The sequence below is a fragment of the Podarcis cretensis genome (assembly GCF_951804945.1).
Source record: "Podarcis cretensis genome assembly, chromosome: 2".
NCBI lineage: Eukaryota > Metazoa > Chordata > Lepidosauria > Squamata > Lacertidae > Podarcis > Podarcis cretensis.
In genome coordinates, this window is record NC_137171.1 from 124,720,945 (window position 1) to 124,746,867 (window position 25,923).

General features: G+C 45.8%; 2 protein-coding genes across 2 annotated transcripts; one reads left to right on the forward strand and one right to left on the reverse strand.

Moving 5' to 3' along the window:
* Positions 1–741: 741 nt before the first annotated feature.
* LOC307208887 (major histocompatibility complex class I-related gene protein-like) lies at positions 742–9,744 on the reverse strand. Its single transcript, XM_079963914.1, has 8 exons — positions 9,644–9,744; positions 6,569–6,844; positions 6,079–6,354; positions 4,285–4,569; positions 3,870–3,950; positions 3,203–3,238; positions 1,039–2,444; positions 742–773 (listed from the first exon to the last, which is right to left on the reverse strand). Exons 1-7 carry the CDS (start codon positions 9,699–9,701, stop codon positions 2,413–2,415), a joined length of 1,044 nt encoding a protein of 347 aa, XP_079820040.1. The 5' UTR covers positions 9,702–9,744; the 3' UTR covers positions 742–773; positions 1,039–2,412.
* A 413-nt stretch (positions 9,745–10,157) lies between these two features.
* On the forward strand, positions 10,158–18,907 carry LOC307208901 (vomeronasal type-2 receptor 26-like). Its single transcript, XM_079963928.1, has 3 exons — positions 10,158–10,170; positions 17,329–17,568; positions 17,680–18,907. The coding sequence occupies exons 2-3, from the start codon at positions 17,407–17,409 to the stop codon at positions 18,508–18,510; spliced, it is 993 nt and encodes a 330-aa protein (XP_079820054.1). The 5' UTR covers positions 10,158–10,170; positions 17,329–17,406; the 3' UTR covers positions 18,511–18,907.
* Positions 18,908–25,923: the final 7,016 nt, after the last annotated feature.

The following is a 25,923-nucleotide window of genomic DNA, read 5'->3' on the forward strand; positions in this document are numbered from 1 at the left end:
GACACTTTTAAAATGTTATGCTATCTATATCTATCTGTCATCTATCATCTATCTATCTATCTATCTATCTATCTATCTATCTATCATCTATCTATCATCTATCTACCATCTATCTCTATCTATCTCTATCTAATCTATCTATCTATATCTATCTATCTATCTATCTATCTATCTATCATCTATCTATCATCTATCTACCATCTATCTCTATCTATCTCTATCTAATCTATCTATCTATATCTATCTATCTATCTATCATCTATCTATCTATCTATCTATCTATCATATCTATCATCTATCTATCTATCATCTATCTATCATCTATCTACCATCTATCTCTATCTATCTCTATCTAATCTATCTATCTATATCTATCTATCTATCTATCTATCTATCATCTATCTATCTATCTATCTATCTATCTATCTATCTATCATATCTATCATCTATCTATCTATCATCTATCTATCATCTATCTACCATCTATCTCTATCTATCTCTATCTAATCTATCTATCTATATCTATCTATCTATCTATCATCTATCTATCTATCTATCTATCTATCTATCATCTATCTATCTATCAGTCATCTATCTATCTATCTATCTATCTATCTATCTATCTTTGTTGTTGTTTGGTCGTTTAGTCGTGGTATCTGAAGAAGTGTGCATGCACACGAAAGCTCATACCTAGAACTAACTTAGTTGGTCTTTAAGGTGCTACTGGAAGGAATTTTTTGTAGAGACCAATGTGTCCCCCAAGTTATCAGCTTCTCGATACAGTGGTGCCCCGCAAGACAAATGCCTCGCAAGACGAAAAACCCGCTAGACAAAAGGGTTTTCCGTTTTTCGAGGCGCTTCGCAAGACAAAAACGTCTTGCGAGTTTTTTCCCTCCCCCCCTTTTCCTAAGCTGCTAAGCCGCTAATAGCCGCTTAGCCGCTAAGCCGCTAATAGCGCTAATCCGCTAAGCCGCTAATAGCCGTGCTTCGCAAGACGAAGAGACTCGTGGAACGAATTATTTTCGTCTTGCGAGGCACCACTGTAAATGCACAGTTGGTGCATGTCAGTAATAAGCATGTTCATTTGAATATTTTATAAAGGTATGCCTTTTTTTTTTCTTTTGCTGTGAGCAATTGTGGTACTACCCAAATAAAAGTGGTAATTCCCTTGTGCCATAAGGAGACTGTACTTGTTCATGACCTACTTATGATCATAGGATGACGATCACTTTAAAACAATTCTCTCTATATTCTTGCTTGGAGAAAAGTGCCATTTTATCATTAATTCTTTGACTGGTTCCATTTTGCACTCATATTTTGCTTCTATATCTCTTAAGAGGATGATAAATAAATTCCTGTAATTACCAACTTTTAAGATTTTTGTAATTCCCCTCAATTTGGCTGATTTGAAGTACGTCAGTTAGGTTGTTTTATTTGTGTGTTTTTTTTAAGAAAATGAATGTAATAAAAATGTAAACGGTTCAGATAAAATATTATAAAATAGTTATATAAAATATTATAGTTATATGAAAATACCAATAAAACCGATTTTCAAAAAGAGTAATGCTCATAAGGTTATCAAAGAAAAAATGTGCAGAGTTTAAGAACAAATATATACAATCAAGTGACCTTTCCAGGTAGCTTTGTCTATAAATTGTTTAGAAGTTAGGTGCTGCCATGCTAAAACATCAACTCCATGCCATGGAACATTCCATGCTAAAACATCAATGGACATTCCTTTAAGGAATGTGATCCTTAAAGTGGCTCCCCAAAATTTCTCTTTTGAAACTATTTATAGGGGGAACCTACATGGAAGACTTTTGTATCTCAGAGAAATAGACAGTGGTTTGTATTATTTTTCCTATCTTACTGGCACTTTGGCGATTAGCAAGGGCTTTTGGCTTAATTTGGTGCTTACCTGAGACATGCCGGAATTGAGTTCCGGCTAAAAGAAGACCTGAGTCTCTCCATTATCGATCCCTGGAGTTCCCAATAACTGAACGGGGAAGTTCGGTTCATGCTTTGTAATTTTGCTAAAAAACTTTTTGTGTATGCTGTCTATTAAATGAAAACCCTGAACTTCCCTCCACTTGTGCTGTGATTGCCACTGAACCCCTTGCATGTGGCAAAACAGTATTCAACCCACAATGGACCTTCACCATTCCATCTCTTTTTGATTTTTCACTGCAAATGTAAACTTCAGAGGTAGAGCATCTGCTTGGCATGCAGAAGGTTCCAGCATCAATCCTCAGCATCTCTAGGCATGGCAACCAGTCACTGCAGACAGTACTTAAAGCTCAATGGACCAAAGCTCTGATTCAGCTTCCTGTGCCCTTATGAAGCTTGTATAATTTGCAGGCAAAAGCTCTGGAGAAGCACTGAAGATTCACAACAGGCTTTGGGGCACCTTCCTCAGCTCTCTGGCACACCAGCAGAATATCTTGCTGCAGAAATGTAAATGAAAGACTGTTGTTAAGCTGGCATGGTGGAATTGTCAGCATGAAGGCCTTAGGGACTGGAAGAATCTAAGGAGCCGTCAAGTCTAGCCTATTCTTCTGAGCCAGGGCCAACTGAACATCTGCATCACCCCACCACAGCTCAAGTCACATGCAAGGAGGTGAAGGAGGTGGTGTGTAATGGAGATAGAATTGCAGGGCTCCAAATGAGGACTCATAAAAGGAAATGGAGTCACATATTTTCCTTCCTGATCCCTGTAAATGGCCTTCAGACAGACATTGAAACTCTACCAGGGGGTAACAGAGGAAAGCAAATTCTCCATGGAGACAAAAGATAGACAAATCAAATAGGGAGGCATAGGGTGAAAGTAGCCGGCCACTATTATTAATTATTAATTTATACACCACTTAATGCAGAATAAGAGGTAAAATATGTTTACAAAGCATTTAAACATTAATCAGATATCATCGTTCTGCACCAAGATACTTCGTCTCCTTGCCAGTGCTGCTTCTCAGAGTCCCTCCCACATACATATTTTGCACCAGAAAAGTCTCTGCACAGAGGCAAAGACCAGGCTGGAGACTCATTTCCCCCAGAACATGTCAAGGATGGGGTGGAAAGAGATGTCATGAGTCTTCTGCAGCTTGAGGACCAGTCTAAGACCTGAGCACCACAATTCTCTCCCTGTCCCACCCTAGAGATTGGCTCTGTGTTGGAGAAGCATTTCAAAGGGGGCATCACTCACCTGAAGTTGCTCTGGAGCCACCCTCTCGCCGGTTTCCTGAGGAAGCAGAAGCAGATCATTGGAAGTGGAAGAGACCCTCACCCAACCCAACCCAACCCCACTCCACTTGGCCTCCCTGAGGTTTGGCAACACTAAACCCTCCCCAGCACAGGCTTCATCAGTTTTTAACAGCCTCAAGTGCCTTACAAGAAGAAGAAGAGTTTGGATTTGATATCCCGCTTCATCACTACCCGAAGGAGTCTCAAAGCGGCTAACATTCTCCTTTCCCTTCCTCCACCACAACAAACACTCAGTGAGGTGAGTGGGGCTGAGAGACTTCAGAGAAGTGTGACTAGCCCAAGGTCACCCAGCAGCTGTATGTGGAGGAGTGGGGAAGCGAACCCGGTTCACCAGATTACGAGTCCATCGCTCTTAACCAATACACCACACTGGCTCTCTTGCTTATCTTGCAGGAAATCAGTCCTTGTGCGGACACAGCCATGGCCACTTTGTTTGGTCTTGGTACTAAAACACCATTCACATAGTTTCTGGGCACATCAGGGGAGATGTTTATGGGTACCACCAGATTTTGATGGGCCACCAGCTATCAAGTCATCAGCTCATCCTCAAAGTCTAAAACAGCATGATCTCCTCCCTCCCTGCGTATGAATTCAGAGTTTATACTCACTGATGTATAGTGGGATCCCTGCTAGCATCATAAGAACAGCCCCAGGCACCAAGATGATCCACAGATAGAATACTTTTGAGGCTGAAATGGAGTAAAAAGAGAGAATGATTAATGGGAACCCCAACAAAAAATACTTCTTCATGCAATATATAGTAGAACTATAGAATGTGCCCCCCATCAAAAGGCAGTGAGGGCCACCAACGTGGATGGCTTTAAAGATTAGACAAATTCATGGAGGAGAGCGCTATCAATGCCTACGCTCTGCCACCACAATTGGGGGCAGTATGCCCATGAACGATACCAGCAGCTGGGAACTGCAGGTGAGGAGAATGCAGATTTGTTCAGGTCCTGCTTGGACTTCCCATTGGGGCATCTAGTCACCACAGCCAGCCTTCCTCCCCTCCTCATCACTCACCAGGCTCCTCCCAGGCCAAGTCCAGAGGCTCCGGAAGTCCATCATGTTCCACATGGCACCGGAAGTGGTCCCTGTCCTTGGGGTCAACCTTGATGCTGAGCCAGGCGTAATAGGTCCCATCTGAGTTGGGGACCACGTCCCTGCGGAAGGTGTCCTGCTCCCAGACCTCCCCATCCTTCATCCACTTGGTGCTGATCTCTCTGGGATAGAATCCGTAGGCCTGGCAGATAAGGGTTTCCAGCCCATCATAACCTGCCATGCGTGTAACTTTCACCGTCGGAGGCTCTGCGAAAAGGACAAAGTTGTTGCTAAAACACATCTATCAGCACCCTTCCAGCCACTGAGAGGATGGATGCGCTCCTTTAAAGTGGGTAGAGCACTTAATGTAAATTTGACATTGACAGGTATATAGAAAGTGGGTGTTCAGGAAGAGAAATTATCAGGACACATTCTAGCCAAGCAAAAATACTAAGTGGGTGTAAAGTCTTGGAAGGACACATTCAGGTGTCCTGGACCTGAGTTTTTCTAGCTGTGTTGTAATAAGTTAGCAAAATACCCCACCACCTGAAGGATCCCCAAGAGATTAGGAGCTCCCAAGATTGGGATTCCATTGCTACAAAAGGCAGTAATTGGCATTTCTGCACCTTGCATAGTGAGCCTTCTTAGGGCTTCAGGGAACAGCATCACTGGGTCTCCATAGGAGAACCGGAGTCAGATCTCTCTGAACCAGTAGACTTATCTGTGAGGAGCAATGTTAATCTTAAACCACTCCAGAGTTCCTGATACTTCCACTTACCGCATGCAGAAGATCCATGGTTCCCTGTCCCCTGCCTGAAACTCTGCAAAGCAACTGGCAGCCAGTGTCGATCAGGCATTGCCAGTGTAGTGTTTGTGGAAACTTAGTGTGCCTGCCAATATCTCGGATAGTGCCCGTGAAAGGGCTCCATTCTGGGTTACGCCACACATCCCATGGTAGCCATTTTGTGACTGACTACTACTTCTAAATTCCTAATGTGCCCATTGGTCCCCAAAGGCTGGCAAACCTCGGCTTAGACCAGGGGTCAGCAAACTTTTTCACCAGGGAGCCAGTGCACTGTCCCTCAGACTTTGTGGGGGGCCGGTCTATATTTTTTTTTGGGGGGGGGGAATGAATTAATTCCTATGCCCCACAAATAACCCAGAGATGCATTTTAAATAAAAGCACACATTCTACTCATGTAATTCCTGGACCATCCATGGGCCGGATTTAGAAGGCCATTGGGCCAGATATGGCCCCGGGCCTTAGTTTGCCTACCCACGGCTTAGACCAGGGGTCAGCAAACTTTTTCAGCAGGAAGCTGGTCCACTGTCCCTCAGACGTTGTTGGGGGTCAGACTATATTTTGAAGAAAAGAAAAAATGAATGAATTCCTATGCCCTGCAAATAACCCAGAGATGCTTTTTAAATAAAAGGCCACGTTCTACTCATGTAAAGACACGCTGATTCCTGGAATGTCCACAGGCTGGATTTAAAAGGCAATTGGGCTGGATCCGGCACCCGGGCCTTAGTTTGCCTACCCATGGCTTAGACAATAGGGAGTTAGATGGACCATCACTGGTGGAAAACAGGATGGTGGTGGACCTAGTTCAGGGAACTCGTGGCCCTGCAGATGTTGCCGCATGACAACTGCCCTCACCCCTGACCATTGGCCATGTCGACCAAGGTTGATGCAAGTTGTGGGTCCAACAACATCCACAGGAATTCCACAAAGGGAGCTGATTGTTAAGTCTGCGGGATCTGCTTTCCCATCCGCACCTTTCCTCAGCAAAACCTCCTTTCCACACTCCAAAAATTTCGGCAGCCACTCAGGGCACTCCTTTTCCAGGTAGAACTTGATGTGTTGAGACCAGGCCAAGTCAATCTCCCACTTCCTCTTGGTAAACTGTGCTGGAACATCCGTCGCTGTCCAGGTGAGGGTCTCCTTGTCAAAGCTGAGGAAGTCTTCTCCATCATAGCCATATTGGGTATAGCCTGCTCTGTGGCCATCCTCACTCACCTCACAGCCATACGCCATCTGCCAAGTGTGGAAGCCTGAAAGAGAAACATCAGAGTCACAGTAGGATATGCTGTTCCAATTTTCGGGATTAAAAATCCTTCTGATTTATGCTGGAAAATGTGGGAAAGGAAGAGTTCTTTGTTTCTGCTAAAAGTTTCGGCAAGCAAAAAGAAAACACTGTTAATTTCGGTAAAAGACTGCACCTTTATCCCAAAACTTTCAGAGGGGACTCTCTTGAATGCTGCTCACCTCCACTTTGGTTGTAGTGCTTTTGCAGGTTCTCCACATCTTTGCGGAAGCTCAGTTCAGCAGTCTGTAATCTCCAAGTGATTATATTCCATATATGAGGATCATGATTTACAGCATCTTTCATCCATGGGACACCAGGCAGTGCCTGCCTGCTCTGGCTGTCATAGTAAGTAGCTCTCTGGTCATCCACGTATACCACCGCAGTGAACTCGAAAAGTCCTCTGCTGGGCTCCCAAACTGCAGTGAACCAGCCATGCATGGTGTGAAAGGAGTAGCCTGGAAAGGAAGAAAGGCAGGCAAAGTTAGCGAGTCACAGAATCACAGAATTGTTGAGTTGGCAGGGACCTTCATGGTAGCCAACAGCTGCAGGGGGAAAGTCAGGCTGGCTAAAGCTCAGAATGAACTCAGGCTTGCAAGAGAGGTTAAAAATAGTAACAAAGGTTTCTTCGGCTGTGTCTGAAGTAAGAGGAAGAACAAGCAAGTGGTAGGTCCTATGCATGGGGAACACAGAGAAATGTTATTGGGTGACAGAGAAAAAGGTGGAACTACTCAACACCTACTTTGCCTCTGTCTTGACCCAAAAGGAACGCGATGCGCAACCTGCTGATAACAGAGTAAATTACTCTGCTGATAACAGAGTACAGTGGTGCCTCGCAAGACGAAAAGAATCCGTTCCGTGAGTCTCTTCGTCTTGCGGTTTTTTCGTCTTGCGAAGCAAGCCCATTAGCGGATTAGCGGATTAGCGCTATTAGCGGCTTAGCGGATCAGCTGATAAGCGGCTTAGCGGCTTAGCGCATCAGCTGATAAGCGGCTTAGCGGATCAGCTGATAAGCGGCTTAGCGGATCAGCTGTTAAGCGGCTTAGCGGCTTAAAAAAAAGGGGGGAAGGAAAAAAACCCTGCAGGAACTCGCAAGACATTTTCGTCTTGCGGGGCACCACTGTAAATTATGGCATTCGTCTTGCGGGGCACCACTGTAAATTATGTAAGGAGGGAGCTGCAGCCCAAGACAGGAAAAGAGGTAGCAAGGGAACACCTAGCGACTTTAAATGAATTCAAATCTCCAGGGCCTGATGAGCTGCATCCAAGGATTCTAAAGGGTACTAAAGGAGCTTGCAGATGTAATTTCAGAGCCTTTGTCTATTATCTTTGAGAATTCTTGGAGACCAGGTGAGGTCCCTACAGACTGGAGGTGGGCAAATGTCCAAAGCAGCACACGGAAACACTGTTTACTTTCCCGTCAGAGTGGTACCTATTTATCTACTTGCACTTTGACATGCTTCCGAACTGCTAGGTTGGCAGGAGCAGGGACCAAGCAATGGGAACTCACCCCGTTGCGGGGATTCGAACTGCAGACCTTCCGATCGGCAAGCCCTAGGCTCTGTGGTTTACACCACAGTGCCACCCGTGTCCCTTGAATAAATGGTAAGAGCATAAAAAACGGTATCATCCATCAGTGCCATATTGGGGGGGGGGGTGTTATTGCCCTGGATGGCACCTCTACAGGAGTGCCATTAAGCCTTCCAGCCTGTGTGTGTATGCAAAAGCACATGATGTGTGTGTGCCAAATTGGCTCTTTGACCTGGGTGAAACAAAGCCTAGTTTCCCCCTTGTTCTATTACCACATCCTTATTACGATCCATTCGGGGGTCAGGTGTGCAGCATACTTTTCAGAAAGATCAGTGTTTAGGAGATCAACCAGGGAGGTGGGAGGACTGAGGCTCAGCAGCACCCCACCACCAAATTAAAAACCTCCATTGCATTTCTAACAGCGGAACCGTATGTCTGAAATTTCCCGGACATACAGTGATACCTCGGGTTACAGACGCTTCAGGTTACAGATGCTTCAGGTTATATACGCTTCAGGTTACAGACTCCACTAACGCAGAAATAGTACCTCGGGTTAAGAACTTTGCTTCAGGATGAGAACAGAAATCGCGTGGTGGCGGCGCTGCGGCAGCGGGAGGCCCCATTAGCTAAAGTGGTGCTTCACCTGGAGTACTGTGTCCAGTTCTGGGCACCACAGTTCAAGAAGGACACTGACAAACTGGAACGTGTCCAGAGGAGGGCAACCAAAATGGTCAAAGGCCTGGAAACGATGCCTTATGAGGAACGGCTAAGGGAGCTGGGCATGTTTAGCCTGGAGAAGAGGAGGTTAAGGGGTGATATGATAGCCATGTTCAAATATATAAAAGGATGTCACATAGAGGAGGGAGAAAGGTTGTTTTCTGCTGCTCCAGAGAAGCAGACACGGAGCAATGGTTCCAAACTACAAGAAAGAAGATTCCACCTAAACATTAGGAAGAACTTCCTGACAGTAAGAGCTGTTCGACAGTGGAATTTGCTGCCAAGGAGTGTGGTGGAGTCTCCTTCTTTGGAGGTCTTTAAGCAGAGGCTTGACAACCATATGTCAGGAGTGCTCTGATGGTGTTTCCTGCTTGGCAGGGGGTTGGACTCGATGGCCCTTGTGGTCTCTTCCAACTCTATGATTCTATGATTCTAGGTTAAGAACAGTTTCAGGTTAAGAACGGACCTCCAGAACGAATTAATTTCTTAACCCAAGGCACCACTGTACTATATATTTGGACACTGGGACAGAAATCCCCTAAATGTCCAGGAAATCCCAAAAGTATGGTAAGTGGCGATTTTGACCATTTCGGAGTTGGGGGGGGGGAGTTCAAGAACCTCAATTTTTAAAGCGATTTTGCAAAAAGAAAAACCTCAACAACTTTGGCCGAAAACGCTCAACAACTTTTCTGTCGGAGTGTACATTTTCTGTACTAAGGCAACCCTGGGTACACGCGGGTGATTTTAAGCAGGGCGGGCAGAAGACTATTTAATGCAGCAAAAAGAGGAAAGAGACATTTCGTTGCTGCGAACGCCTTCAAAAGCTCTCGCTGCTGAGTGTGAGGCTACTGATCGGTCGGGAAAATATATTCAGGGCTCCAAATGCGTCAAGGCTGTTGCTCAGGGATGGGGCAAGCAGGGCCACCACGGCAATCTTACTCCCTTCTTTTTTTCTTTTTGCAAGCCGAGGCGCGGAAATCCTTTGCATGGGTGTGGGGAACGGTACTCACCTGAGCGGCTTCCCAGCAGGACGGCAACAGCCGCTTCCAATATCAGGAGCTGCCGCATCTTGGATCGATTGCTGCGGCAAACAGCCCCGTCCGTGCAATCGAGAGCAACGGCTGATCTAGAGCAAGCGCCGTGATTGGCCCAGAGCAACACATCCGACCAATTAGAAAAATGAGCTCGGGTTTCGGCAGCGGTTGCTGGGCGGACGTCGCAGCGGGAGGCTGCGAAGCGAAAGTGAACTTTTTGGCAATTACAGATAGGTAGCCGTGTTGGTCTGCCATAGTCAAAACAAAAAAAATTCCTTCCAGTAGCACCTTAAAGACCAACTAAGTTAGTTCTTGGTATCAAGAACTAACTTAGTTGGTCTTTAAGGTGCTACTGGAAGGAATTTTTGGCAATTGTGCAAATTCCGGGAAACGCGGGGGGGGGGGGGGGCGCTTGCAATTTTCGGTGTGTGTACGCACATCATTCTTGGCGATCATGTGCAATTGCTGGAGAGGCAAGTCCGGAGTCAGCCTGGCAAGAAAAGGTGGGAAAACTTTAGGGAAGTTTAAAAGGTGGGAAACCTTTAGGGATGTTTAATAATAATAATAATAATAATTTTTATTTATACCCCGCCCTTCCCGGTTCAGAAAACCGGGCTCAGGGCGGCTAACAACAAATTTAAAACACATAATTGATGCAACAAAAAACAGCACAAAATACAATATAAAAAGTGAATAACAATAAGTTCAGAATTCAAAAATCAATTTAGGGGGAAATGTTTTATTCCGTTTTTAATCTGTTGGGAGCCGCCCAGAGTGGCTGGGTAAACTCAGCCGGATGGGCGGGGTATTAATTATTATTATTATTATTATTATTATTATTATTACAACAACTACAACAATTACCACCCCTGCCAGGTAAAGAGGAGGCGGCTGGGATTGACTCAGCAGGGCCCTCCAGTGTCCCACCTGTGCAACTTGAGGAAAGGTGCTTGTCGGCCAAAGCAGAGAGAATTGGAAAAAAGGGGGAGAGCGCGCGAAGGTCCAGCAGCTTTTCTGGGCTCTATTTGGCTGCTGCTCATAGGAAAGATAGCTTTTTAAAAATAGCTTTTTATTATGATTTTTAAACTGTTATGCTTATCCACTTCGAAGTGCAGTGACAGGGTATTGCACCATACCAAATACCAAGCAGAAAGGTAATACAGTGGCACCTCAGGTTAAGAACTTAATTCATTCTGGAGGTCCGTTCTTAATCTGAAACTGTTCTTAACCTGAGGTACCACTTTAGCCAATGTGGCCTACTGCTGCTGTTGTGTGGCTGCCACACGGTTTTTGTTCTCATCCTGAAGCAAAGTTCTTAACCCGAGGTACTACCGTATTTCTGGGTTAGCGGAGTCTGTAACCTGAAGCATCTGTAGCCTGAGGTACCACTGAAAATAATAAGAAAAGGAAAAGACGAACCATTGAGGCATCTAATCATAGCCTGCATTTTTATCAAGGCTTATATTTTGATCAGGGCCTGTATTTTAAAATGAGCTTAAAGATTTTCAAATGTTTTATGCCAGGCAGAAGACCAGCTGCCTAAGTACTTTGGCAAGATGTTTATCCTCCTGGACAAGGGGGCCCCCTGATTTATAGCAGAAAACAATTCTCAAAGTCGTAAAAAGGGAATTACAGGCTGAGAGCAAAGGTTACACTGACCCTACATATTACAGAATATAAAAAAACTGAGAAAAAACATAATTAAGAGTTGGTAAATAGTAAAATAAAACCATGTGCCTCCCATTAAACTTGAGCCATATTTTCCTAAGGTTAAAAGGGCAAGAGCAAATGGAAAAAGCAGCTGGCTTGGCTGGAGAAGGGGGGTGTAAACAGAAGAAGAGGTTTCTTCCTATTTTATTTTGAGGCTGTAAACTGTTCCTTCCTTTTTACTTTGAGAAGGTTTATTCTTCTAAAAAGCTATCTATGATAATGTATGAAATATATTGGCTTAAATGTAATTATGCAAAGGATTTAGAAACTAAGAAATGTTAAATCCTTATGCTAGATTCTTATTTCATATAGTTGGAAGAGACCACAGGGGCCATCAGCCCAGCCCCCCTGCCAAGCAGGAAACACCATTAGAGCACACATATGGTTGTCAGGCCTTTGTTTAAAGACCTCCAAAAGAAGGAGATCTTTCAATGATGATGTGAACTCAAGATCCTTGACATCTGTTTAAGACAAAAATTTAAAACTATTAACCATCTGTTTTGGAGGGCAATAGGGCAAGGAGGGCAAGAGGTGAGCTGGTAATTAAGGTTCCTTGTTGAGACAAATGTAAGATATATGACTACTTATTTGTCATTTATAGATAGAAGAATATATAGCTTTTTGTTTCCCATAAAAGGCAAAAGGAAATAGGTGTATCTTTTGTGATTGGTTCTAGCAAACAGCCAATAGGAATTTCAACCAGGCTGATTGGACAGAGGCAGCCACAGGAGGAGCAAGGGGGCTGGATTAAGGAAATATAAGTGCTGGCCATAATGGCAGGAGGCCAGGCCAGAGCTTGGTAAGCATATACCACTGTGCCTCTCATTTATTTGTCTGACAAATAAATTATTATTTTAATTTCTCTATTGCTGCGTTGAATATTTCATTCCAGCTAAGCGTTAACCACAAGCAGGGTGCTACACCATGAGTATAAATCAAAACATCTAGGTTCGAAGTGTAAGAAATCCCACCAGTTGTCATAGCAATGTTCTGGATCCTCCATCACCCTAGAAACACACAGTTTATTTGTATCCCCCCCTCCCCCAAACAATAGCCAAAATCCACAAGTTCTTTTTCCACACAGCCATAAGGAAGAAAAAACCTGCAGGGCTGAGCTCCAATGCATAAACATGCCCTGAGTGCACTCTTGCAGTTATGTCGAAGCTAGCCTCTGCCTTGCTATTAAACTAAGCCCTCAAAAGAAAGAAGCGCTTTCTGAAGCTCCTTTCCCACCCAGGCTTGGTGAAGGCTTTTCCTTGCAGGAAGCCCTTGCAGAGCCTCATGCCCTGCTCCACCCCAGGGGTAATATCTTGCCTCAGGTGCTGAAACAATGGGCCTCCCCTTCTTCGGTGTTAGGTGCACCTGCTCCAAAAACTCAGGGTTGTCGTGTTGGCATCCACCTGTCTCAGGAGACAATTGTGTGCTTTCATGTGAGGTCAGGCTGTTGGATGGTTGCAGTGATTGCTGTGGCTGTAGACACCGACATAGGAGAGACATGTTTTGTTGCAGATGGGGCAGATGAGGGTGCTGCTGCAGATGCACCATGGCGTTTCTTAGAGCCAGCGTGGTGTAGTGGTTAAGAGCGGTAGACTCGTAATCTGGTGAACCGGGTCCTCCACGTGCAGCTGCTGGGTGACCTTGGGCTAGTCACACTTCTCTGAAGTCTCTCAGCCCCACTCACCTCACAGAGTGTTTGTTGTGGGGGAGGAAGGGAAAGGAGAATGTTAGCCACTTTGAGACTCCTTCGGGTAGTGATGAAGCGGGATGTCAAATCCAAACTCCTCCTCCTCCTCCTCCTCCTCCTCCTCCTCCTCCTCCTCCTCTTCTCTCTGTGCTCCTCCCAGCAGTCATTCCTCCTCTGGTCAATGCTAGGGATACTTTTTCTTCTTCGGCGATCCTTCGTAGCCAAGTAAGATTGTCTTCCAGAAACACGGTTTTAACAATGAGGCCAATTCTGGATCCACACGTCCTTCCACAGTGGGGACATAGGTTTCCGGGCAGGAGCTGATCACGGTGTGGATTTGCCAAGCGTGCCATCCTCCTAGCATGTTTCTCCCTTGCGTCCTGAGTTCCAGTGTCTTCAAAGCCCATGACACCTTTGGTAAAGGCTGTTCTCCAACTGGAGCGCTCACAGGCCAGTGTTTCCCAGTTGTTGGTGTTTATACTACATTTTAAAGGATTTGCCTTGAGGGAGTCTTTAAACCTCTTTTGTTGACCACCAGCATTACGCTTTCCATTTTTAAGTTCGGAATAGAGTAGTTGCTTTGGAAGACGATCATCAGGCAACCGCACAACATGACCAGTCCAACGAAGCTGATGTTGAAGAATCATTGCACAACCTGCCCGTCCCCAGGCCCTGCGGTTGTCTGCAACCCACACAGCTGGGTTGATGTTGTTGGCCTTCATGTCTCTTTGCACACATCTTCGTAACGCAGTGTTGGTCTGCCAATGGGATTGGTGCCTGAAGCCAGCTTCTCACAGAGCATATCCTTGGGGATCCTGCCATCTCTCCCCCCCCCAATAACCCTACATGCACTATTTTATTTAGATCTACTTGTTTTGGGAAAAATCTGTAAGGTTAAAACAACCTGGAAAAAACACGAGGCTTTTACAAATGAAGTTTCTGACCGGATACTTTGGAATTGAGCTGGAGACCAGGAGTTCCTCGCAACATGCTTTGTGACAGAGGACCTGCCTTGCTCTGAGAACCCCAGGTATAAGACAGTATATTAAATCAATCAATCGATTGATTCAATCAATCAATCAATCAATCAATCAATCAATAGTATGCAGGAGGCCCCATTTTCAATCTCCAATGGCTGTGTGAGATCACTACCTGGAATCCTGGAGAGCCACTGCCAGCGGTCAGATTCAGTATAAGGCAGCTCCCTCTGTTCCTTCCTGGTTAACCCTTTCCTTGTGTGTTGAGTTGCCCAGCATCACACACCCCATTTCCTTTTACCAAGCCAGCTTCAAAGCTGGGAGGAGCTCTGTTCTGCTAAAAGAAAAAGAAAAAAGGAGGGGGTTTGTGTGTCTGCTCTGTCCTCCTGTTCCCTTTTTACATGCCTACACTACAAAGACAAAGAATTAATTCCTGTTCCGTGCTTAACCTGGTTACTCGCCCATTGTACTCTACCCAACAACAGCAACCCAGTTGAGGTACCATGGCTGCAGCTGGATTCACATGCCATAGCTATTTGATACAATATATACTGTGTCTATAGGCACATCCTCCCCAGATGTCTCCCCTAGCCCTGAATTGGCTAAAAAGGGAAGAGTTGGCCAACAAGAAAAATGGTATTCTGGCAAATTTCCTGTGGCATAAGCCAGTCATTGCCAGCCTGGTGTCCTCTCTATGTTTTGGGCTACCCAGTTTAGCATATGCTCTCATAACACTGGGCTGCCGCACACTTTGTCAGAGACCTACAGTGAAATCTTAGTTGGAACAGTTATGTATAGGGAAGAGCTCTTTGTCTGCACTGGCTCCCAGTAGAGTACAGGGTCAGGTTTATGGTGCTGGTTTTGACCTTTAAAGCCCTATGCGGCCTAGGACCCACGTACCTACAGGACCACTTCTCTTGGTATGCCCCGCGGAGGACCTTAAGGTCCACAAATGACAACATTTTGGAGGTCCCAAGTCGCAAGGTGGTTAGATTGGTCTCAACTAGGGCCAGGGCCTTTTCAGTACTGGCCCCGACTTGGTGGGACTCTCTGTCACAAGAGACTAGGGCCCTGCGGGATTTGACACCAAATGTGGAGGAATGTCCCCACCAAAAAATCCATTGAGAAAGAGTGGCCTGTCCCATCAGGACCTACTTGCCCTACATGGAAGGCCACCAAAGTCCCACAGGATCTGAGGAAAGAGGGGGGTAGAAAGGCCTATATTGGGCCGGACACTAATACATTTTCCCCAGACTGTGTCAGTGAGAGTGTGGTGTAGAGTGAGCTTAAATAGAGCTAATCCCCTATAGAGCTAATTGCCCCAAATAGTTGCTGACATTACCCCTACGGGAGGGTCCACCTCTCCTATTCTTGCAGGGTTAGGATTCCCACATACAGAGAAGGATCAGAATTGTTCTGATTCAGTTGGAGGGCTTTTCTTGGGTTCTTGTGAGCACAGTCCAGGTCAAATGCCCCCCCCCCCACTTTGAATTATGCCAAACTGTGGAGATGCTCTCTGCAAACATATTTTTCTCCAGCTTTGCACCTGCCCCTTGAATCAAGCGAAGCCTCTGGGAAGTTGCAGTGGCAAAACTTCCACCATTTGCAATTATGAAAATCATAGTGATTGCTTCTTCTGAAAGCTCAAGAGATGTTCCTGGAGATTGCCTAAACATCAGAACCAATAAAAGCACGGTGTTATTCATTGCAAAGCTTCTGGAAAGAAAAGTTGGTGCAAATCATATTTTTCGTGTCAGAGGCAGGATGAGGCAAGGTTTAGAGCAGGTGAAAGGTTGGGGGAGTGGATATATATTTGCATGGCATTTAAAGGCTCCAAAGCCATTGCTGAACACCAGCCAGACTGGGACAGTGCAGGACGCAGAGGCAGAATGAGATCCCTGCTGATTCTCTTACTGATTCTCCTGCTAATGCCCCATGGAGTCAGTGGCAACCTGAAGGCAAGATGCACCTTGAAACTGGTCAGGGATCAATCTGAAGCACCCAGTTATTACCAGCCTGGAGATTTTATGATCAGTGGGATCGTATCTCCAACATCTATTGATCAACAACATCCATATGTCTTTTCCGAGACCCCCTTCACAAGGATTAAGCTGTGAGTAATTTTTCTGCCACCAAGGGAATGGTTCCTGTTTACCAAAAAAATTGCCTGTGGTTCTCCAGAGGTTGCTGGACTATTTCCAAGGTGTCAGCAATTTATTAATCTTATTAGGATAAATAAATGACAATAATTTTGAGGAATGCAATAGTAGACCAATGGTAGATCCTGTAAAAATCCTTCTTAGCTAAATATATTCTTCTCCATTCCAGTCCCTTTCCCCCTTTGTGTCATGTATTTTTCAATTACAGTGGTACCTCGGGTTAAGTACTTTATTCGTTCCGGAGGTCTGTTCTTAACCTGAAACTTTTCTTAACCTGAAGCAACACTTTAGCTAATGGGGCGTCCTGCTGCTGCCGTGCCACCGGAGCGCAATTTCTGTTCTCAACCTGAAGCATATGTAACCTGAAGCGTATGTAACCCGAGATACCACTGTATAAGGTTTAGGACAGAATTCTCTTCTTGCCAAAGAGCAGGGAAAGCATGCTTTAAATGAAGCAATTTAGTCCTGGGGATTTTCCTCAGTAGAGGAGTCTCCAAACTATGAACTGTTCAAATTTATCACACAGGTTTCATTCGTAAATAAATATGTATTGATGAGTTTGGTGCTTCCTCATCTGCACTCAAATTGCACTAAAGTAAAGGTAAAGGTAAAGGTACCCCTGCCCATACGGGCCAGTCTTGACAGACTCTGGGGTTGTGCGCCCATCTCACTTAAGAGGCCAGGGGCCAGCGCTGTCCGGAGACACTTCCGGGTCACGTGGCCAGCGTGACATCGCTGCTCTGGCGAGCCAGAGCCGCACACGGAAACGCCGTTTACCTTCCCGCTGGTAAGCGGTCCCTATTTATCTACTTGCACCCGGAGGTGCTTTCGAACTGCTAGGTTGGCAGGCGCTGGGACCGAGCAGCGGGAGCGCACCCCGCCACAGGGATTCGAACCGCCGACCTTTCGATCGGCAAGTCCTAGGCGCTGAGGCTTTAACCCACAGCGCCACCTTAAAGAACAGTTGTGGAATTTTTCACACACTCCTTTTGAAATGGCCAAGGCCACTGAAACAACAGCAGCCCTTGCATCAATTTCCCAGTATTTCATGAACTTTTAAATTGATTTATTTTTTGCAGGGGAATATTTAAGTCCTACTGGTACGTCTTGTCCTTCTCGTTCACCATCCAGGAGATCAATCAGGATCCCAGGCTCTTACCCAACATCACCCTGGGCTACAACCTCTATGAGAACTATTTGGAAGAGAGGATGACTTCTGCTGCCATGCTAGACTTGCTTGGAGGAGGGAATAGCAATGTCCCAAACTATATCTGTGGAAGACAGAATAACCCGCTGGCTGTTTTTGAAGGGGCCGATTCTGTAATCTCAGAAGAGATTTCAGCCATGTCAGCCATCTACAAAATCCCACAGGTATGAAGGGAGGACAAGAGGAGATAGAAGATATTTGTCCTTTCAACTTAATAAAGACGTTCCTTATCATGAAGGTACAGCAAAATACTAATCTCTTCTTTCTCTGACTAGATCAGCTATGGTTTCACTAGGCAGGTTCTTGAAGTTGAAACCCAGTCCCCTTTTGTTTATCGGGTGGTCCCCAAAGAAGAAGCTCAGTACCCAGGGATTGTCAAATTACTCTTGCATTTTGGGTGGACGTGGGTTGGCCTCTTCGCTCCAGATGACGACAGTGGAGAAAGTTTTGTGCGTACCTTGGTGCCTCTGATGATCAGCAAAGGGATTTGTCTTGCTTTCTCAAAAAAAGTAACTCAGATAGATCTATATGACATGATTTCCCCAAGCGAATCATTTTTCATCTGGAGACAAGTCAGCGTATTCGTTTACTATGTACCTGCTTACATGGGATTGGGACTGATCGTTGCACTACAGGTGCGACACGGGAAACAAATTGGGCCCAAAGTCTGGATCACGACCCCTTTTCGAGACATGAACTTGAACTTGTCTATGCATCCTGATGACTTTCAGCACATCCATGGATCTTTGTCTTTTGTAATGAAGTTGCAGATGAGAAAGACGCATCAAAACTACAAACCAGTTTCCTACCTTCTTAAGCAGTTTTGGAAGGAAGCATTTCATTGTTTATATTCAAAGCATGTGTTGGCCGCGAAAGGTTGGGCAAGATGCACAGAGAAGCAGAAACTGGAAAAACTGCCTCAAGAGGAGCTGGAGAGAGCCATGTCTCAGGACAGCTCCACCACTTTCTATAGTGTTCAAACTGTGGCACATGCTTTAAATGTTGCACATTCATCTAGATCAAAACTGATGGCGCTGGTGGGTGGAAGAGACAAAATAGCCTTTGAGCCATGGCAGGTATTTCCTCCCCCTTTCTGCAAATGGTAATCCCTTTCCCCAAATTTAGCAGTGAGCAAAAATGTTTCCTATCAGGATTCTAGATTATGTGGCAACCATTATGAGGGTTCCCTTCAGATGTTTGTGCAAGGAAGAGGAGCTACTCAGCATAGTCAAATGTCCAACTCGTGCTGATATTGAAAGTGGTTTACACCTGTGAAAGTCTTGTCTGCAGTGGCCCCCGTACTGTGGAATAATATTCACTTGAGATAAATTGGACAACTGTGGCAATGGCATTATTTCAGCTGGTTAAAATATACGACATTCCCAATGACTTGTTTTTAGAACTGCCTCTGTTGGGCTTTCTGGATATCTGTTGTGTTTTTTATACTTCGTTGGAAAGCACTCAGAGTGGCTGGGGCACAAGTAATAAATGGTTGCTGTTGTTAATGGTCTTTGCTTGAATTAACCGTTTTATCAGTAGAATAGAATGGATATGGTTTGTGGCTGACATGAGATGTGCACTGGCCCTCATTAATAACAGCTGTTGTAGAATTAAAAAACAGCAACACCTCATTCACCAAAAGCTCTTTTATTTTGAGAGGGAGTTCATTTACTTGTGTGAGAGTCAGGACGGTCTCTGAGCTCATACAGTGCAAGAATATGCATGTAAAATTTCAACATGCAGGGCACATGTTAACTTCCCCAATTTTGCAGTGGAAAAGTACGAGTTAGTGTTGACATCCAGCAGCAGTTCTAAATAAAATTATTTGCACTTTAGTGTTAGTTTGCAAGCAATCAACTTGCAGTTACACATGGAAGCATAACAATAGGAAGCTTTTGTTCCAAAAATTGCAGAAAGCTTCACCCTTAGTTCAGGCCAACTTGGTTTTAATTTTAACACTAGCAGAGTTCATACCTTTAAATCATGGGTAGGCAAACTAAGGCTTGGGGGCTGGATCCGGCCCAATCACCTTCTAAATCTGACCCGCGGATGGTATGGGAATCAGTGTTTTTACATGAGTAGAATGTGTGCTTTTATTTAAAATGCATCTCTGGGTTATTTGTGGGGCACAGGAATTCGTTCATTCCCCCCACCAAAAAATATATAGTCCGGCCCCCCACAAGGTCTGAGAGACAGTGGACCGGCCCCCTGCTGAAAACGTTTGCTGACTCCTGCTTTAAATCCTGAACCAAACTTACTGATTTATCTGACAGAGCTGAAAGCAAGCAGGACTGAGATATCCAACACACTTTCGTAGTTTCTTATTGCTGGTGTTTTCACTGTCATTGCAGCTTCACCCTTTCCTAAGAGAAATCCGAAGCTCAAACACTTCCATGGGCAGACTGTGTTTGGATGAGAATGGGGAGCAGCCAGGCAACTATGACATTGAGAACTGGGTCATGTTTCCCAATGCGTCTAGCACTCGAGTGAAAATTGGGAGTGTTGAGAGAGAGGCGTCCACTGGCATAAAATTCACCATTAACCCCAGAGCCATTGAGTGGCCCAAACAGTTCAACAAGGTAGTGAACATAACAGAGTGGAAAGCTAGGAAAGTTCATGCTCTCCTTTCGCACAACTGTTACAAAACAGCCTTGTAAGGTGGACCAATTGTATCTTAACTATCCAGCAATAGTTGCCTCTACCAATCCCTCTTGCCACAGGCAGCAACCCAGACGGGAGGGGAATCCAGGATATTCAAAGAAATCCTAGAGTTTGGGGATCCTGAGAAAATACATCCTGTGTTTATCAGTTCACTTGGGGTGTAATAATAATAATAATAATAATAATAATAATAATAATAATAATTTATGTATACCCCGCCCATCCGGCTGGGTTTCCCCAGCCACTCTGGGCAGCTTGAAACAGAATACTAAAATACAATAACCTATCAAACATTAAAAGCTTCCCTAAACAGGGCTGTCTTCAGACCAAAGTTTGGTAGTTACTTTTCTCTTTGACATCTGGTGGGAGGGCGTTCCAAAGGGCATGTGCCACTACCGAGAAGGCCCTCTGCCTGCTTCCCTGTAACTTGGCTTCTTGCAGCGAGGGAACCACCAGAAGGCCCACGGCACTGGACCTCAGTGTCCGGGCAGAACGATGGAGGTGGAGACGCTCCTTCGGGTATACTGGACCAAGGCCATTTAGGGCTTTAAAGGTCAGCACCAACACTTTGAATTGTGCTTGGAAACGTACTGGGAGCCAGTGTAGGTCTTTCAGGACCGGTGTTATATAGTCTCGGCAGCTGCTCCCAGTCACCAGTCTAGCTGCCGCATTCTGGATTAGTTGTAGTTTCCGGGTCACCTTCAAAGGTAGCCCCACATAGAGCGCATTGCAGTAGTCTAAGCGGGAGATAACCAGAGCATGCACCACTCTGATGACACAGTCTGTGGGCAGGTAGGATCTCAGCCTGCAGCTCCTGGCTCTCTCTCCCAGAGATCAGAGCAGCTGGCTTTTCTCCATCTTCTTTTTGTATGTTCTGTCTTCTGCCTTGAGCCTACATTTGTATTAAAAGGTGGAATAAAAATGCTGAAACAAGCAAGCAGGTGCACCAAAGTGGTTTACCTCTGATGCTGTTTTGCATTAAAAGTGCTTCCTTGTTAAAAAAAAAAGAAGTGGTTGTGCTCAGTGGGTCCTTTCCAGACGATGAATGAATTCCATACACAAATGCTTCCAGCACTTTCCCCTTGATGTACCTTCTTCTCTTTGTGCTTAGACTGTGCCTCGCTCCAGGTGTACCAAAAGCTGTCAGCCTGGATACGCCAAGGTGGTTCAGGAAGGAGAGCCGGTTTGCTGCTATGCTTGTGCTCTGTGTGCGGAAGGGACCATCTCCACTCAGGAAGGTGGGTGACTTCAAGGGAGAGGGTGTTCCTTGAGATGATAGAAACAGGGTGGAGAAGCACTCTGAGAAAGCTTGTGCTCCATATATATCTCTGGAGGACAAGCAGTTACAAGTGAAGGTAGTACAGTGATACCTCAGGTTAAGAACTTAATTTGTTCTGGAGGTCCGTTCTTAACCTGAAACTATTCTTAACCACTTTAGCTAATGGGGCCTCCCGCTGCTGCCACGCGATTTCTGTTCTCATCCTGAAGCAAAGTTCTTAACCCGAGGTACTATTTCTGGGTTAGCGGAGTCTGTAACCTGAAGCGTCTGTAACCCAAGGTACCACTGTAGAACACAGATGGTTATGGATGGTTTTTCTCCTCCGCAGATGCAGAACTTTGCACCAAATGCCAAGAAGATCAGCATCCGAACAAAGGCCATGATCAATGTATCCCTAAGATTATCTCTTTCCTGGCTTATGAAGAACAGTTGGGGATCATCTTAGTTTCCACTGCCCTGTTCTTATCTTTAACATCAGGCATTGTGTTTGGAATTTTCATTAAATACAAGGAAACTCCCCTAGTCAAAGCCAACAACCGGGACCTCTCCTACACCCTCCTCATCTCCCTACTGCTCTCCTTTTTGTCCTCCTTCCTCTTCATTGGCCAGCCAAGGAAAGCAACCTGCCTTCTCCAACAAATGGCCTTCAGCATCATCTTCTCTATTGCAATTTCTTCTGTCTTGGCAAAAAGCATCACTGTGGTGCTGGCCTTCCTGGCCACCAAGCCAGGGAACAGGATGAGGAGATGGCTAGGGAAGGGTCTGGCCAACAACATAGTCATTTCCTGTTTGAGTGTCCAAGTTGTCATCTGCACCCTGTGGCTGGGACGGTCTCCCCCATTTCCAGACTATGACATGCACTCACAGCCTAAAGTCATCATCCTGCAATGCAATGAAGGGTCTTCTGCTATGTTTTATACTGTCCTTGGCTACATGGGCTTCCTGGCAGCCATCTGCTTCACGGTGGCTTTCCTAGCCAGGAAGCTGCCTGGGGCCTTCAATGAAGCCAAGCTGATCACCTTCAGCATGCTGGTCTTCTGCAGTGTTTGGGTGTCCTTTGTGCCCACCTACCTGAGCACAAAGGGGAAATACATGGTAGCCGTGCAGGTCTTCTCCATCTTGGCCTCCAGTGCTGGGCTTCTGGGATGTATCTTCATCCCCAAATGCTATATTATCATGCTGAGGCCTGATCTGAATACAAAGGAGCACCTGACCACAAAAACTTAGGATAGCTTCTGTTAGGATTGTAACAATCCTGTGTTATGCTAATTATGATCCTGGAGTGTTGTGTTTCATCACTGGACTTTTTTGGGTAAAATTGGGGACTTTTGAGTAAGTTTGTTTCATTTGGAGCCTGGATTTCTGGATTAACCCTGAGCCTCTGAAAATGCAGTTCTTTCTCTTAGTGACTGTTAGCTGCCTGAGAGTCACAGCCCCTTACCTAGCCCATATGTTGAAGGCTGTGTGTGGCAGTATTATTTGTACCCACATGAATATGAAGGAACATCTTTTGGGGTAAACAAATCCTGCGTCCAGTCAGGCTTCCCTGCGTTGGCTCTGCTGGGAAGCTGACCTGGCAGGAGAGCAGAGTAGCAGCGGTCCTGCGTCCGTGTGAGATGAGGGATAAATCAAGTCCAAAGACAGTTCGGTTCTTATCTCTAGAAGCGTTTATTTACAAAGCAGTAAATCCATCAGAAACCTCCGGCATTTTCTGTGCTCCAAAAGCACACATGCAGCTCCGAGCTGAGATGCGTCTCAGGCAGAAGCGAAAGCAAGTCTGAATAGTGACACAGACTGTGACGCACTTCTCTGCGTTAAGCTCCTCCCAGATACAGAACACCACAGAGTTTTAACCCTGTCAGTTCCAAACTCCACACAGCTGTCCCTGTTGTGGTGTTCCATCTTCTGACTGAGTTCTAGAAAGCCAAAGCAATCCTGCCTTGAGATTGGCTTAGTGTAGACACTGCTTTCACTTTCAGGTACTGCAGTTGGTCAGTCTTTTGTGGTTGTTGTTCTTTTTTTTATTATTATTAATTTTTTAGAAAAATTTTCTTTTACAAATTTAAATGACACATTCATATCCAATATAATGCCAAATTCTTTTGGACTTCCCCCCGCTCCCTCCACAATCCTCATAATTTTATATTTATTTCACATTTCCTTTATAATTGTATTGCCAGTTAATAAATCTTTACAACTCTTATCCCTCTCACAATACCCTTTCTCATCACAAAGCCTCTTTAAATCCAACTAGCGTTGTCTGTTCATCACAAATATTTTCCAGATAAATCGTAAACTTTCTCCAGTCCTGTGTGAACTTGTGATCTTTCTGGTATCTAATTTTTCCTGTCAGTTTATCTAGTTCAGCAAAGTCCATCAATTTCCGTCTCCATTCTTCCAATGTTGGTAATTCTTCTTGTTTCCATTTTTGAGCCATTAAAATTCTTGCCGCCGTCACCGCATATTGAAAAAGTTTATAATCACTTCTATTAATTTCACTTCCTGTAATTCCTAACAAAAAGGCTTCTGGTTTCTTCACAAACGTGTATTTAAACATCCTTTTCAACTCATTATATATCATTTCCCAGAAGCCTTTTACTTTCTTACACTCCCACTTACACTTACACTTTTAAGGGGGAGGGTCATGGCTGCCTGGGAGTGGGCCTCAGCCAATAGATTGGGTGGGGCAGGTTCCACAGGGGGAGATGTATTGGGACACCCGATCTCGGTGATCACGGGCAGGAGGAGGAGTTATGCTAAGACCAGACCATGTCATTACCGAGGAGGCAGGTTTAGTCGTTGTTTGAGGACTATCCCTGCCTCCAGGTCTGGTCCTGACCGGAAGGATACAGTAATCAGCAAGGGAAACCCACATGACCTGAAAGTGTTGCTGTGCAATGCCAGGTCAATGATGAATAAAACCACTGCCATCCACGACCTGATTGTGGATGGAGGATTTGACCTGGCATGTGTGACAGAGACCTGGTTGGATGAGGCAGATGGGCCTGTCCTTGCCGCTGCTTGCCCACCAGGTTTCTCTTACGCACAGCAACCCAGGTCATGTGGGCGGGGAGGGGGGGTTGCAGCGATTTTTAGGAAGTCATTAGTCTGCACCAGGCGTCCTATTGGGAAGACCCAGTTTTCTGAGTGCATGTTCTGGAAGTTGGGCAATAGGGGCAGTACAGGATTCCTACTGGTGTACCGACCTCCCCGCTGCACCAAGGATTCCCTGCCCGAGCTGCTTCAGGTCGTGGCGGATATACTCCTGGAGACACCTAGCTTGGTTGTCCTGGGGGATTTTAACATCCATGCCGACACGACCTTACAAGGGGCAGCTCGGGACTTCGTGGAAAGCATGGCCTCCATGGGGCTGTCCCTGAATAAGTCTGGCCCAACTCATAGCCACGGACATGCCTTAGACTTGGTGTTTACCTCTACGGATGTTGGTGATCTGACATTAACTAAAAGCGAAACAAAAGAAGTGCCATGGTCAGATCACTTCCTGGTGCAACTGGACTTCTCCGCAACCCTTCCCCTCCGCAGGGAGGTGGGACCGATTCGGATGGTCCGCCCCCGCCACTTAATGGATCCAATTGGCTTCCAGAGAGTGGTAGGGGATGCTTTATCCCAAGTTGATGGCCTTTCAGCTGATTCCCTGGTGGCACGCTGGAATGCGGAGTTAACCAGGGCTATTGACTGTCTGGCTCCGAAGCGCCCTCTCCGATTGCATGGAGCCCGGACAGCCCCGTGGTTCTCCCCGGAGCTGAGGGTGATGAAACAATCGTTGAGACGGCTAGAGCGCCGGTGGCGGAAAACTCATTCTGAATCAGACCGGACACGGGTTAGAGCTCAACGTCGAGCCTACCAAGTGGCAATGGCGACGGCGAAGAGGGCCTTCTTCGCCGCCTCCATTGCATCTGCAGAAAACAGCAGCAGGAGACTTTTTCAGGTGGTTCGCAGTTTATCGGAACCACCTGTACCACCGGGGCCTGGTAGGGACCCCAAGATCTCCTGCAATGCTTTTGCAAAGTTTTTTGCAGATAAAATCGCTCAGATTCAGAAGGAAGTAGACTCCACAGTGGGAGCAGGGCCAGGGCGGGAGAGTGCTAGAGTTCTGTCTGGTCCTGTTATATGGGATCAATTCCAATCTGTTACCTCCGAGGATGTGGACAGGCTGCTTGGACGAGTGAAACCGACCACCTGTCTTCTTGATCCTTGCCCATCCTGGCTGATAAAAGCGAGCCGGGAAGGGCTGGGCGATGGGCTTTGCGGGGTGGTGAATGCTTCCCTCTGTGAGGGAGCCTTCCCAGACCCGCTGAAAGAGGCGGTCATTAAACCGCTTCTTAAAAAAACATCTTTAGACCCGGCCAATTTGGCCAACTATCGCCCAGTCTCAAATCTTCCATTCTTGGGCAAGGTGATTGAGCGGGTGGTTGCTGAACAACTCCAAGCACGCCTGGAGGAAACGGACCATTTGGATCCCTTCCAATCGGGATTCAGGCCTCACCATGGGACTGAAACTGCCTTGGTCGCGCTGGTTGATGATCTCCGGCGGGCTAGGGACAAAGGTGAGAGCTGT

Excerpts from the sequence above, each read along its gene's own strand:
- LOC307208887 (XM_079963914.1), bottom strand. The coding sequence starts at position 9,701 with ATGCGGCAGCTCCTGATATTGGAAGCGGCTGTTGCCGTCCTGCTGGGA. Across the intron at positions 6,355-6,568 it reads GCACTACAACCAAAGTGGAG|GCTTCCACACTTGGCAGATG; the intron begins GTGAGCAGCATT and ends TTTCTCTTTCAG. Across the intron at positions 3,951-4,284 it reads CTTGGCCTGGGAGGAGCCTG|CCTCAAAAGTATTCTATCTG; the intron begins GTGAGTGATGAG and ends ACTCCATTTCAG.
- LOC307208901 (XM_079963928.1), top strand. The coding sequence starts at position 17,407 with ATGACTTCTGCTGCCATGCTAGACTTGCTTGGAGGAGGGAATAGCAAT. Across the intron at positions 17,569-17,679 it reads CCATCTACAAAATCCCACAG|ATCAGCTATGGTTTCACTAG; the intron begins GTATGAAGGGAG and ends TTCTCTGACTAG.